Here is a 13226-nt window from a genome sequence, read left to right as displayed (position 1 = left end):
TCACCACACCTATCTGCTTTTATCCCACTTTTAGCGCCACTGCTTTAGGACTCGCAGTACATTAGGAAGAAGGAAATGGAATGAGGGAGAGAAATGGGGTAGAGAATGATTTCATGCTCATCTCTGGGCTTTTTTGTCAGAATAGCCTGAAAATAGTAAAAGTAAGAAAAGGCCTGTTTCAAATAGAGTCCAAACACCAATCGAAACCCCAAAAACATGAAAAAAGGAGAGTTTATTTGAACTTGAAGAATGAGCTGAGCGAGTCTGAAATCATGAGTTTGAGCCAGAAGATGGAGGCAAGACAGTGGTAAAATTGTAAGTTGCGGACACCACCTTTAGCGTAATGAATACAAATATACAGTTTACATTGCCATGATATTTATATCAATGTTGACTTTGAGTTTTCTGACTAATCAGCCCATTGAGACTCCTTGTGAATAGGGCTATACAAATAAACATGAATTGAACATATAAAACATCGATGCATAGTTGAGCTACTTTATAGGAATTCATTTTCAGTCTAGTAACACCAATTCAGTGGAATTTCCGATATAGGCATAAGCACAGAATGATAAAATTCTCAGTTTGAGGGCATTTGATTTGTAAAACAATGGGATTGCCATCTGTGAATACTAAAAACACTAAAGGAAAGTTCTTGAACATGCATGTGTGATTTCCGATGATTGGGACATACATAGTTGATACCATTGTGCATTCAAATCATTTCCCCAAAATGTCAGATTTTAAAATACTAAATATACCAAATATGCATTAAATTTCATAAAGCTAATGGCAATTTCTTATTTCAAATTAATTGTCGCAAACTAATGGCCGCTTTTTTGAGTATCGGGCCCATATCAACACCATTAGATACCCGGTATTGCAGGGGTGCTCATTACGTAGATCGTGATCTACCGTCGGATCACTGAGGTAATATTGGTAGATCGCGAGAAAGTATTCATTGCATTGCATCCCGATTGTATTGTATGCATTGGGACATGCTGCTATCTAGAAGTCAAATGCACCATGTCAGCATAGACATCAATGTTGCTCGGCAGCAGTAGCAAATTGGAGACATTTTGTCACTGTAAAGTGTATAATATTCCAATTATTTGTTTATTTTTTGCTGATAATGTACTAGTATTTAATGATTAAGAGTCCAAATAAGATCTACTATTCGGATTTAGATATTGTAAAATGTATGATATTGGAGTCTTTCAATATGCCTTACAAATTGATAAAGAAAAAATACTTTTAATGAAACTACTATTTTGGTAAATATTGGAATTTAGATAGTAACCACAAATGTAAGTATTTGCCTAGTTTGAGTACAGGGTGTTTCATATTTTCATGTTAATCAAACTGTACTATAGCAGTACAGTGATGATAATCTCTTGCAAGAGCATCGTGGGACAAAATCATTGCCATTAAATTGAGTCGTGTTGTTTACTATTGTAATCAATTTTCTTATTTTGATTAACGGTTACACAATAAGGATAGTTTTTGGGAATGTTAAACTGCATTTTATGTGATCTTTCTGACTTGGTAATTTTCTAGGTAGCTCACATGCTAAAATTGTATGAGCACCCCTGCCGTATTGCTGCTCTCGTATTCCTTTAGCTTGGATGTTGCCACCTTATTTGAGGCCAGAAAAAACAATTTTTCTTGACAGTCAAATGTTGATGCTGTTGGTTCCCGTAAACTGGGACTCGTAAGATGCCAAGGCCGGGTTGGTGGGTAGGATTTTGATGGGCAGGTCCCAGCTGAAGGTGTCCACTTCCACATGCTCGGCACCGGCCCACACTGTTGCTTTGGACTCGTTTTGGAGCACGACGGGTGGTTCTGCTGGCTCCCGAGCGGTAACGAATTCAAAGTGCAACCGCCACCTCAGGATCACTGTAATGGTTTTGTTTTGTTCAGTGAAGATAGGATGGAAAGACAAACACAAATAGTTCTTATTCTACAAGCTTGAGAAGGAGAAGGCCCCTTCTAAAAATATGATCATGTCTGAATGCAGCAAAGCGTTAAAACACGTGCGTTAAACGGCCTGCGGGACAAATGTGGCTCGCTACATCATTGTATGCCGCCCATGAAACGTGAGGGACACTAGAGAATAATCAGCTGCTCCGCATCGGAGAATGACTTGCAGTTTTAAATATGTCCACTGGATGTCACCTTAGCGACTTACAAAGCACGCACCGTAGTTGTATTTGCTGACTACCATTAATCAACCAGAGAACATTGACAAAACCCAATCCAATATCATTTTACTGAAAATAAGTCACAGCCGCGCTGTTTAAGGCGATCAAAAAAAACTGTAGTTGAAATTAATTCAATTGATGTTTTTATTTAAAAAATCTTACAAATGCACAGTTGATAAACTCTACAAGAGATTAAATCTAAGAGAAGGGAATTTTTTTTAGAAAAAACCCCAATGATCGTTTTATAATCAAATCTCACATCCCTAAATTTAATTATCATCCTCCAAAAAGACCCCCAAACCTTCAGCTGAGCCACTATTTCTATGCCAACAATTTATTTGTCCCGCCCCCTTGAGAATGGTTTTTCGACCATTTTGCCCCTAGCTAAAATGAGTTTAACACTGTTACGTTAAAGCATTGACTATTAAAACAAAATCTCAATTGACACAAGATGAGATGTAAATAAAACATGTGAAAGTTAATGAATGATCCTTAGAGAAAAAGCAGTCGGAAATGAGATTAGTTTGAAAAACAAATATTTATCTCCTTGTTAAATATTTGAGAATATTTTCATAAATAGTGAGAACAAACAAAGGATTAATTACCCTATTTTCACAACTATAAGGTGAACCTAAAAGCCTTTATTTTTTTCAAAAGCTGATCGTGCGCCTTATAATACAGTGCGCCTTATATGTGGATCAATATTGAGTCGCAAGGTTTCGCTACTAAGGCAAACAACCGCCGACTAGATTTTCCCCTGTAGGCAAAGTAGTCCGCGGTGTATGCTGCGATATATATATATATATATATATATATATATATATGGTGTTTCATTTCCTAACCAACGTGTCAGTCATCATTTGAAATGGTCACTATTAGCTAAAGTTATTCGGAGGTAAATGAGGCGGGTTCTCTTTAGCATTTACAGGCTCGCATAGACTAAAGCCGGGCAAAACAAAGCCTGCAATTGGCTGAAAAAGATGAATGTGAATCACATGTTAGGTTGCTCTACGGCATGGAGAAAACATATTTTACTAGTGTGTATTTGTAAACAGGAATTATGGGGCTAAACAGACAGCTAGCAACAAGTAACGTCTATCGTTGCAGATGCTTCTCGGCGGATTTTTTACTTTTATTTGTCGGCATTGCGTGTTTTACAGTATGTAAATATTTTACACGGTTGTATTTACTAAACTCACGGATGTAAGAAGACCATGGTTGCGTATTATTATTGAACGTGATGGCTGCAAGACGACTTTGGTGCGCTACCGCGGCTTTATATTTTCCCAGTACAGTGGAACCTCGGTTTTCGAACGCCTCTCAGTTCGGACAAATCGGTGTTCGACCAAACATTGAGAAATTCTTGCTTCGCTGTTTGTTTAAAAAAAATCGGAGTTCGAACGCCGGTACGCTAGGGTGCGATGCTGAGCGGCGTACCGATGTTTTAGCCCCTAATTATGCCCCCGAAGAAGGTCGGTGCAAGCAGGACAGGTGAAAAAAGACAAGTTGTTCGCACAACTATTGCCTTTAAGAAAGACATAATAGCTAAATATGAAAGAGGTGTACGAATATCCGATCTTGCTAGTGAATACAGCATGGCTAAATCTACGATCAGTACGATAGTAAAGAATAAGGAGGCTGTGAAATCGAGTGATGCGGCTAAGGAAGTTAGGGCTATAAGCAAGCAACTGCCGCAAGCTTTGGAAGAGGTTGAAAAACCTTTGATGATTTTTCTCTCCCCACTGTCCACCACAAAGGTAAGAAATCCTATTCATAATCCTTTTTTTTTAATTTTTACACGTTCATGTTAGCGTAATCTTTCGTACGGAAGATTACGATAACGCAAACGTACGATTAGCCTCAGTTAGCTTTGTTTACGTAAAACATTCAGGGTGTTTGAATAGAGCTCCCTTTCCAATGAAGCGCTAGTCACTTTTTGTGGGGACCCAGGTGCTAAATGACGTGTAAACAACCTGATTTTTTTATTTTTACATGTCCATGTTAGCGTTAGCGTAATCTTTCGTACGGAAGATTACGCTAACGCGAACGTACGATTAGCCTGGGTTAGCTTCATGTTTACGTTCAAGGTAAACATTCAGGGTGTTGGAACGGATTAAAACGATTTTACATTACTCTTAATGGGAAAAAACGATTTCGGTGATCGTACAAATCGGTTTTCGAACAGTGTTCTGGAACGGATTATGGTCGAGAACCGAGGTTCCACTGTATCTTGTTTCAGACTGATCTTGATGTTTCTGTGATGAGTCTATTTTTAAATTCTATTCAATTCAAAGTGTTTATTGTCATACGCACAGTAAAGAACCACGTTTCCCTGCACAATGAAATGCTTAATTTGCTTTCTACACAGTTGCCAACGAAAAAGAAAATAGAAACGAAGAAATGGTTGTCATTTCTTGAATCCCAAGAGTTTAACCTACCTAATGATATGTGGAATGACACATTTGAATGATTGGTGACATCGTGTCTGTGTCCGTACGTGTCTGATATTTGCTTCTCTGCGAGCCGTCGGACTGTTAAAGGGTTAAAACGTTTGACTGAACTATCTGACTGTTTTGTTGATGTTCCCACTCTAGCGGCTTATAGTCCAGTGCGCCTTATGTATGGAAAATATATGACAAAATATTTTTGAGGGGTGTGCCTCATAACCCGGTGCACCTTATAGTCATGAAAATACGGTAATGCTGTTTGACAGGTTTGCTCTGTGTGCAGACTGTACTCACCGATATCAGTGCTGAAGCCCGGAGTGACGTTGAGCGGAACGGGCAGCGAGAAGTGGCTGGAAGCTGTGTGCAAGCACGATTCCAGATGTCGGCCATGTCCTGTCACGCAAAGGGGCTGGCCAGGACGCCGCTGGTACTCCTGCTGAATCTCCTCTTCACTCTGGAGGCTCACTGAATACTGTCAAAAAGAAAAGCAATCATCTTTCACAGGAGGGTGAGTGGAAGGAATATGTTAAGTTAAAAGTTAGTTAATTTCCAAAGGTATCCTTTTTTTTACTTTTAGGGTTGTTTATGATGAGTACAATCAACGGAATACTGACACTATCCATCCAAACCAGGGGGTGGCCAATACGTCGACAGTGATCTACCAGTCGATCGCAACGACAGTGTGGGTATATTGTGAGTAAATGGAGGACTTGCTGTTTGTTTGGTGGGAATAGGGGTTTATTAAGTGATCATTGCATGGTTAAAACAAGAACAATATGGCCATGTGGGTACAGCAATGCAAGAGTTATGCGAGGCAAGAGCAGCCTGGCAACAGCCCCATCCATTTCTGGGACACCCCTCTTATAGTAGGCCAAAGTGCATGCCTCTCTGGGGGTGCATAGCATTAACAAAATAAACATCAGGCAATCATTTTCTCACTGTATATTATGTCACTAAATTGACACACAAGGCAGCCGGTCTGACATCCAACCATTTCTGACGCATGGGTCACCAATACAACGTTTGACGTCTATGCTATTGAGTTACCTAGTTAGCCTCCAATTTATTCCTTATAGATTCAAGAAAGCATAAACAAATAAGTGGGGAGCAGGACCAAGTAAGTACCCCAAAACTTACACATTTCAAACAGAATGAAAGGATGTCATATTGAAAATCCGTTTGCCTAATCTGTCTAGTGTTGCTATTCTAAAGAATTGAACTGTGAAACGGCATTTTCGGCCTGTTCATAAAAATTACGACACAGATTTTACTTTTAAAAATAAGATGAGAAAGAGAAAGGTGAAGGAACTCAAATCACAGCTATCTAGACAGCAGTCATTTTCTCGCAGTTGACTACAAAAGCAAAGGCAGCCACCGAAGCATTATTCTTATTGACAGTTCTGGGACTTACAGAGGAAAAGTACCCCAACATGAGTGCATTATTCAGCTCCACTTATTTAGGTGTCAGCCTTTTCCTACATGAAAATTATCGAGGCAAATACCATCCAACCATGACGGATAGTAAATTGGAAGTGTGCTTGAGGCTGGCTGTCAGAAACTAATGTCCAGAATACACATGCCTGGCTGATATCATTCAGAGTAAGGTAATGGCAAATGTTTTATACTGTCATTGGCAATGGTAATTTTCAGTATTAGCTTTACAATTGGAAATGTCCAAGTATGGGTTCTGAAAAGGTTGGCCTGGTCTTGCAGTGGCCCAACCCAAGCTGCGCTGTCCAACATCATGAGCATCGAATGTTACAAGATCACTGCAATTACACCAATGGACCAGTCAGCTGACTGGTGGGCTTGTAGTCAACATAAATGGTACAAATAAACAGTACACAATTGGCTGTATTTATAAATAAATGTGTTTTGCATTTTTATCGTAAATAGATTATTTGGACACGGCCATTTTATAAGTAGCAGACATGCAGAAAAAGAATGGGATCGAAACATAGAGTCACAAACTTGCAGCCTGGGGCCCAATTAGGGCTCGCATGATTAAAATTTGAGGCCCTGGCCTTAATATGAAAGTTGAAAGGGAAAGTGTGTATTATATAGGGTCCTCTATTGGTACAAAAAACAAGCATTATTTCGGATTTTAATATATTTTAAACTATTTTTTTAAAGTTTTAATATATTTTCATCTTGGTTTTCTAGAAAATTAACAAGTCATGTTTATTTGTATAGCGCTTAATCACAAGAAGACTCAAAGGAGAAAATAAAATGAGCAAAAACTATCTGGCAGTAGAACAAATTCTTGTTTTACAAAGTTCGAACTCTTTTCAATATTTTTACTATATTCTAACCTTGTTTTTCAATATTTTTTAAATAATACTTAAAATTAGCAAAGACTTTCTGGAAGTGGATTTTTGTTACTGCATTCTAACATTTTCGGTTCTGTTTTAGTAAATTAAAAGTTAAAAATAAACAAAATAATGTACAATGCTTTTAAAGGAAACTTGTGTATTATTTAGTGACCCTTAGTGGTATAAAAAACATTTAAAAAACACGGAATATTGATTTTGATAAGTAAACATTCATGAACTATCACATAAAATGGCATACTCATAGGTTGATAATTTTTATAGTTATTCGACATATCTTAAGCTCACCTAGAGGGAGATGGTGTGATTTCCCACCATCTTGCTGCCACGGGTACCCCAAAAAACAAAAACCTCGCAAAAAATGAGAAGAAAAATGCTGCAGTTTGGTCCATTTAAGTCTCTGAACTTTGTGTTCTTTCTTGTGCTTTTAAGCACTCGTTTTTGGTTTGCACTACACTATACAGCAACATCTAGTGGTCTAAAAACACAGATTGTCCCTTTCGTGTAAGTGCAGCCCACGTGAATTATGGATTAATTATCACTGATTGATTTTTACGTAAATGCTTTTCTTTTTTTATTTTTAGATGTTATTTTGTGTAGACAATTTTACAAGACATATTTGAGAACAAAGCAAGGTTTTTAATCAGGGCTTTTCTCATAGAAAATCCGATTCAGCACAACCTAAGTCAGACCCTAGCTCCAGTGGCCCCCAAGTCAATTTAATGTGAGACCCCTCATCTAACCTGTAAGCAGGGAATGTCACCATCAGAGAAATTAAATGTGCCAATGATGTCCTCTCCAAGTCTGTACATTGTCTTGAAAATGCAGAACTTGGCCACTTTCCCTCGAACGTTTGTGATGTTAAACATGTCTGCAGAAGGTCAAAGCAAAACAATGAACGCATTTTGAACTTGATTCGAACAACAAGCGGGATCACTCACGAGGGCAGCGTCTTGATGTGGACACCATTAGCATGTCAAGAGCTCTCTCCAGAGGCCTCGCATCCCTCCGGCCAGCTTCCTCTTCTTCCAGAAACGGATTGGAAGGGGACACTTCCTCATCCTGTGAAAATGGGGCTTCCGGCATGCCTGGAGATTGGATCAGGTCAAAAAAACAGTCACAGAGGTGTAATTTTCACAACTTAGAGTATGTTTTTATGTCGTTGTTTATCCCGAGGGTAAGCAACAAGCGGCTCTAAAGCCACATGCAGCTCTTTGACACTACCTCCCTAGCGCTTTTTCAAATATGATCACGGAAAATTATATGGTTTCTGTAAGACAAACATGACACAAACATTCTTAACGTTTTCTATGGATATATTTAGTATGTCATGCCTTCCTTATAAAGCTTACGGTGACGCAAATAATTATTTGACCACCCTGCTATTTTGCTATTTCTCCCACTTAGTAATCATGGAGGGGCCCAAAATTTTCAGCGTAGGTGTATGTCTACTGTGAGAGATAAACTAAAAAGAAAAATCCATAAATCACAATGCGGTTGCATTTTTTAACAATGTATTTGTGTGATAGAGCTGCAAAAAAACAGAGACAAAATTGTACACCTCCACAAGGCTGGAGAGGGCTACGGAGCAATTGCCAAGCAGCTTGGTGAAAAGAGGTCTACTGTTGGAGCAATCATTAGAAAATGGAAAAAGCTAAACATGACAATCAATCTCAATCGGAGTTGAGCCTCATGCAAGATATCACCTCGTGGGGTCTCAATGATTCTTAAAAAGGTGAGGAATCAGCCCGGAACTACACGACAGGAGTATGGCAATGACCTGAAAAAAGCTGGCACCACCGTTTCCAAGGTTACTGTAGGTAATACACTAAGACGTCATGGTTGAAATCATGCATGGCATGAAACGTTCCCCTGCTTAAACCAGCACATGTCAAGGCTGTTTTAAGTTTGGATATGACCATTTGGATGATAAAGAGGAGTCATGGGAGAAAGTTTTGTGGTCAGATGAGACCAAAATATAACTTTTTGGTCATAATTCCACTAAGCGTGTTTTGAGGAAGAAGAATGAAAAGTACAATCCGAAGAACACCATCCCTACTCTAGAAGCATGGGGGTGGTAGCATCATGCTTTGGGGGTGTTTTTCTGCACATGGGACAGGACGAGTGCACTGCATTAAAGAGAGCATGACTGGGGCCGTGTATTGTGAGATTTTGGGGAACAACCTCCTTCCCTCAGTCAGAGCATTGAAGATGGGTCGTGGCTGGGTCTTCCAACACGACAACGACCCGAAGCACACAGCCAGGAAAACCAAGGTGTGGCTCTGTATGAAGCCTTTCAAGGTTCTAGCATGGCCCAGCCAGTCTCCAGATCTGAACCCAATCGAAAATCTTTGGAGGGAGCACAAACTCCGTGTTTCTCAGTGACAGCCCAGAACCCTGACTGATCTAGAGATGATCTGGTTGGAGGTGTGGGCCAAGATCCCTCCTGCAGTATGTGCAAACCTGGTGAATGACTACAGGAAATGTTTGACCTCTGTAATAGCAAACAAAGGCTACTGTACCAAATATTAACATTCATTTTCTAAGGCGTTCAAATATTTATTTGCAGCTATATCAAACAAATAAATTGTTAAAAAAATCATGCATTGAAAACTCTGGATTTTTCTTTTTAGTTTATCTCCTTCACAGAGGACATGGACTTACGATGAAATTTTCGGACCATTACATGATTTCCCAGTGGGAGAAATAGCAGGGTTTTCAGATACTTAATTTCTTCACTGTATATAAAAGGTTTTGATTGTATTTTTGCAGCTCCAACAATATGTAGCTCTTGCAAGTATGGCTGTGACGTCTTGCAATCCTCTCAGTCAATCCATCTTTGACTACCATAACACAATCAAACATTTCACAGAATTATGCACAGCCGCTCACCTCCAAACCAAAACCAGTAAAACAAAACGAATATGTTTCAACCACTTTCCACCCTAAAACCCCATCATCATAAAAACACAAAAAAGTTCAAACAGCGGATACCTTTATTTACTTGTAAGTAACCCTGGAGAGCAAGCTCACGTTTGATGAGCACACCACAGACATTTTAAATAGGAGTCAACAAAGACTGTGAGTCACCCGTAATCTCAAAGGCCTATATGTTGAGCCTCACCTCCTGTTATTACTGTACCAAAGCATTGTTCAATCCATCTTCATGTACTGCTCCACATGTTCTTTTACTATGCTCTGTTACAAACCGGACTAAACTCACATGTCTACAGTATCACATACAGATCAGCTAAAATCATTGACCTACCTACACCTAACTCTTAAGTTTTAAATACGAGGGTCATTATCCTACTGGCAAACACAGTACTCCAATATATCAGTCACCCACTACCTCAATAATGTATCCCACTACCGTCAGGGCGCAGATATAAAACACTAAGATTTAGGAGGGCCCGCCTTGGGGAAAGTCTGATCCCCTTTGCCATTACCTTTCTAAACAACAGGGCCTGCTGACCCATCGGATCAGTCTGCCCTCATTGTCCCACTGTAATGTATGATTGTCATTTTGATTTTTTGTGTCTTGTAATGTCTATTGTTTTACCCGGTACAGTCGGTGTATGTGAAATTCCCTAAGGGGACCAAAAAATTCAATAGACCTAATCTATTTTGGATTGCCAATCCCTGGTTTATCCAAACTGGTTCATTAGGGCTTAACAGTTCAATGTCTTCAAGACGTTTTATTTCTCGACTGCAAATGACACAGTATATTTGTGTTTTTGTTTTTAAGAGTAACTGGAGTCACGTTCACATGTATTCCAGATTGTGATAAACAATTGTTTCCAATCGAGTACGAGACAATTTGCATACGTTGTAATTTCTGAAATCACTATATTTTTTATTGTATATAATTCTTGGACCAATCGAGCCAGATAAGTTTCCCACTGTAAGAAAGGAAGATCTCCTTACCTTGCAGAACCAAAACTCTGAAGGGAACCCTAAGAAGTTTGATGGGGGAGTTAACCCGCTGACACCCAATTGTCAGTTTGTAGACGTATTTCACGGCCTGACCGCGAAAACTTGGAGGACCGTCAACAGGTATGACCTCACTGTAGGAATCTGCCACGTAAAGAAAAAAAACAAAACCACTTCATGCATTTTAAACTCACAATGCTATTTTTCTTCAGTGCATTGTGCCACACATGTTTTGCTTTCTCCAGGGTCCAGACAAAGGTCACAGAATAGGATTTTGGGCGGCGTGTCGAGAACACATTGGCCTCGCTCTCCTGGTGAAGATGCAGAGATTCTACATTATGTTTCAGCGTGACACAGGAAAACATCTTTTGTCGTTGTTCTGTCAATTATGCGTTTTTGGCATTGTTTTTTCAGTCACTCACCTCTGCTCGGAATGAGAACTGTCTCACTGTCGGCTTGGACATCCTGCTTGTTGCCCAAGCTTGGCAGACTCACTCTGGTGTCACTGGTGTGAAACTGGCAGTGGATTTGTGCACTAGCCCACGCCAACATCTCACTGAAACACAATACACCGGTATGATATATACTTCCAAAATATTGTCAATACTGTGGATAAGCGGCAAAATTTACCTACTCGCAGAGGTGGAAAAGTGGGACATTGGGTTTCTAAAAGTGATGAGACACTCCATTAACTCCCCGGCTAGAAAGACGGGGCCTCGAGCCATGGAGGCCACCACCTCGATCATCTGCATCAAAAAGCATTTATAATCGACTCAAAGCGTGGAGATGAAAAGCAAGGGTACAAAATAGACACTGTGCTTATAAATCACTCTCGGCCAGGGGACTTCAATGTGGTGCACCAGGGCGTCCCCCAACGACAGCTGAGGTGCCCGCAGACCTGGTCAGAAAATAGCTCACCAGTGCTGGGTCATTGGGATTTTTGAGTGAAATGCTTTTAGTGTTTTACTTAGTCTATTTAACCCTACTTTCAATATTTAACCTACTGCCATTGGGACAAGATTGCAGAGTCTTAGAGAAAGAACCAGCAGGCTCAAAGACAGCATTGTCTATCAGGCTGTCAAGACTCTCTCTCACTGCCAAATCAAGACGACACAGCAGTTCTAAATTATTATCGATAATATAGCCCAAAATTGTTCTATTTAGATTCTGGCTATACTTTGCTTTTTTTTATTCGGAGCATTCATTGTTTTACATGTATACTTTTTCTTTTCTTTTTTGACCTTGCAGCCTTTTGTTATTTGTATTGTGCCCTATTAAGTGCATGTTTACATTCGGGAAAGAGGATGTAATTTCATATAAGCTTTATGTTGTGCATATAGCATATATGACAATAAAGATGAAGTGGAATTAATAACATAGTAACAACATAGTAATAACACGATACGGTATTATAGACACGCATATGAAACTGGGTTCCCTTTGCGCTGATTTCAAAAGTAGCACTTTGCTCGAAAAAGTTTGGAGGCCACTGCTATAAGCTCAAAGATGCGCTAATTTCGTTCTCTCCTAACTTGAATTACACCCACCTTTTGCTGTCCCCGAGCAGCTCTGCGTCTGGAAAATGCAACTGTAATGGGTTTCAAGAAGGAGATCCAAGCTTTTGACCTCTTTAATGAGGATTTGATGACTGCTTCGGCATTAGCTCCAAGTTGTCCAGAACTGTTCGATCATTTTCTCATCCCAGCCTTATTCTTTAGTTCTGACACATTCGTAATCCAAAATTAAATTGTGATCTTAATCACAGCGAATAGGGCGATGTGTTCTTAGGAAAATCTCCAAACAATAACAAATCGTCGAAGCTAGCATACTTTAGCTAGCAATTGTAAACAAAGATTACCCTCGAAGACGACTAACACCGAACCATAGAAAACCAATCTTTCGATGGTTGCAAGTACTATATAAAGAAATCAGCGTAATGCTCAAAAACATCCGAAATCCTGCTTTCCTTATGGCATTTTCAAGTCATCTAGAATTCACTCAAAACCCTCAAACACGAGTACACTACTTGTTTTTTGGTTGTAGTGGTGAGCCGTTCGCGTACAAACTGGCTTTAGGAGCCGGCTTTTTCAAATTAACGATGAGAGTCGGTTCCTGACCAACAAGGCACAGTTGTGTCTTGAAGCCTGTTAGTGATTCTGTGTTACTTGAATTCGGCGTTGCTTAGAATAAACATCTTGAAAGTTTAAATTCGGGAAAAGTCCACTTAGCAATACAGCCTATTATAATACAGTAGAATGATACATTTTTGCAATTATTAATGATTAATTATGTGTATCATTTTTCATTGTTATTTA

At 39.5% G+C, this 13226-nt stretch overlaps 1 protein-coding gene across 2 annotated transcripts; it reads right to left on the bottom strand.

The window, feature by feature from the left end:
- Positions 1-213: 213 nt before the first annotated feature.
- On the bottom strand, positions 214-12958 carry rgp1 (GP1 homolog, RAB6A GEF complex partner 1). 2 transcript variants are annotated; one of them, XM_088348373.1, is made up of 9 exons: positions 12459-12958; positions 11542-11657; positions 11334-11467; positions 11139-11222; positions 10906-11055; positions 7920-8066; positions 7722-7849; positions 4943-5120; positions 214-1896 (listed from the first exon to the last, which is right to left on the bottom strand). In XM_088348373.1, exons 2-9 carry the CDS (start codon positions 11655-11657, stop codon positions 1673-1675), a joined length of 1161 nt encoding a protein of 386 aa, XP_088204499.1. In that variant the 5' UTR covers positions 12459-12958; the 3' UTR covers positions 214-1672. The 2 variants fall into 2 exon arrangements, with proteins under 2 accessions (XP_088204499.1, XP_088204500.1); XM_088348374.1 differs by lacking the exon at positions 12459-12958 and having other exon boundaries at positions 11546-11657.
- Between the last annotated feature and the right edge of the window lie 268 nt (positions 12959-13226).

The sequence above is a fragment of the Urocampus carinirostris genome, chromosome 11 (genome assembly GCF_059441175.1).
Source record: "Urocampus carinirostris isolate Australia breed hairy pipefish chromosome 11, RoL_Ucar_1.0, whole genome shotgun sequence".
Taxonomy (NCBI): domain Eukaryota; kingdom Metazoa; phylum Chordata; class Actinopteri; order Syngnathiformes; family Syngnathidae; genus Urocampus; species Urocampus carinirostris.
The sequence above is the reverse complement of the archived record's forward strand: the minus strand, read 5'-3'. Positions and strand labels throughout refer to the sequence as shown.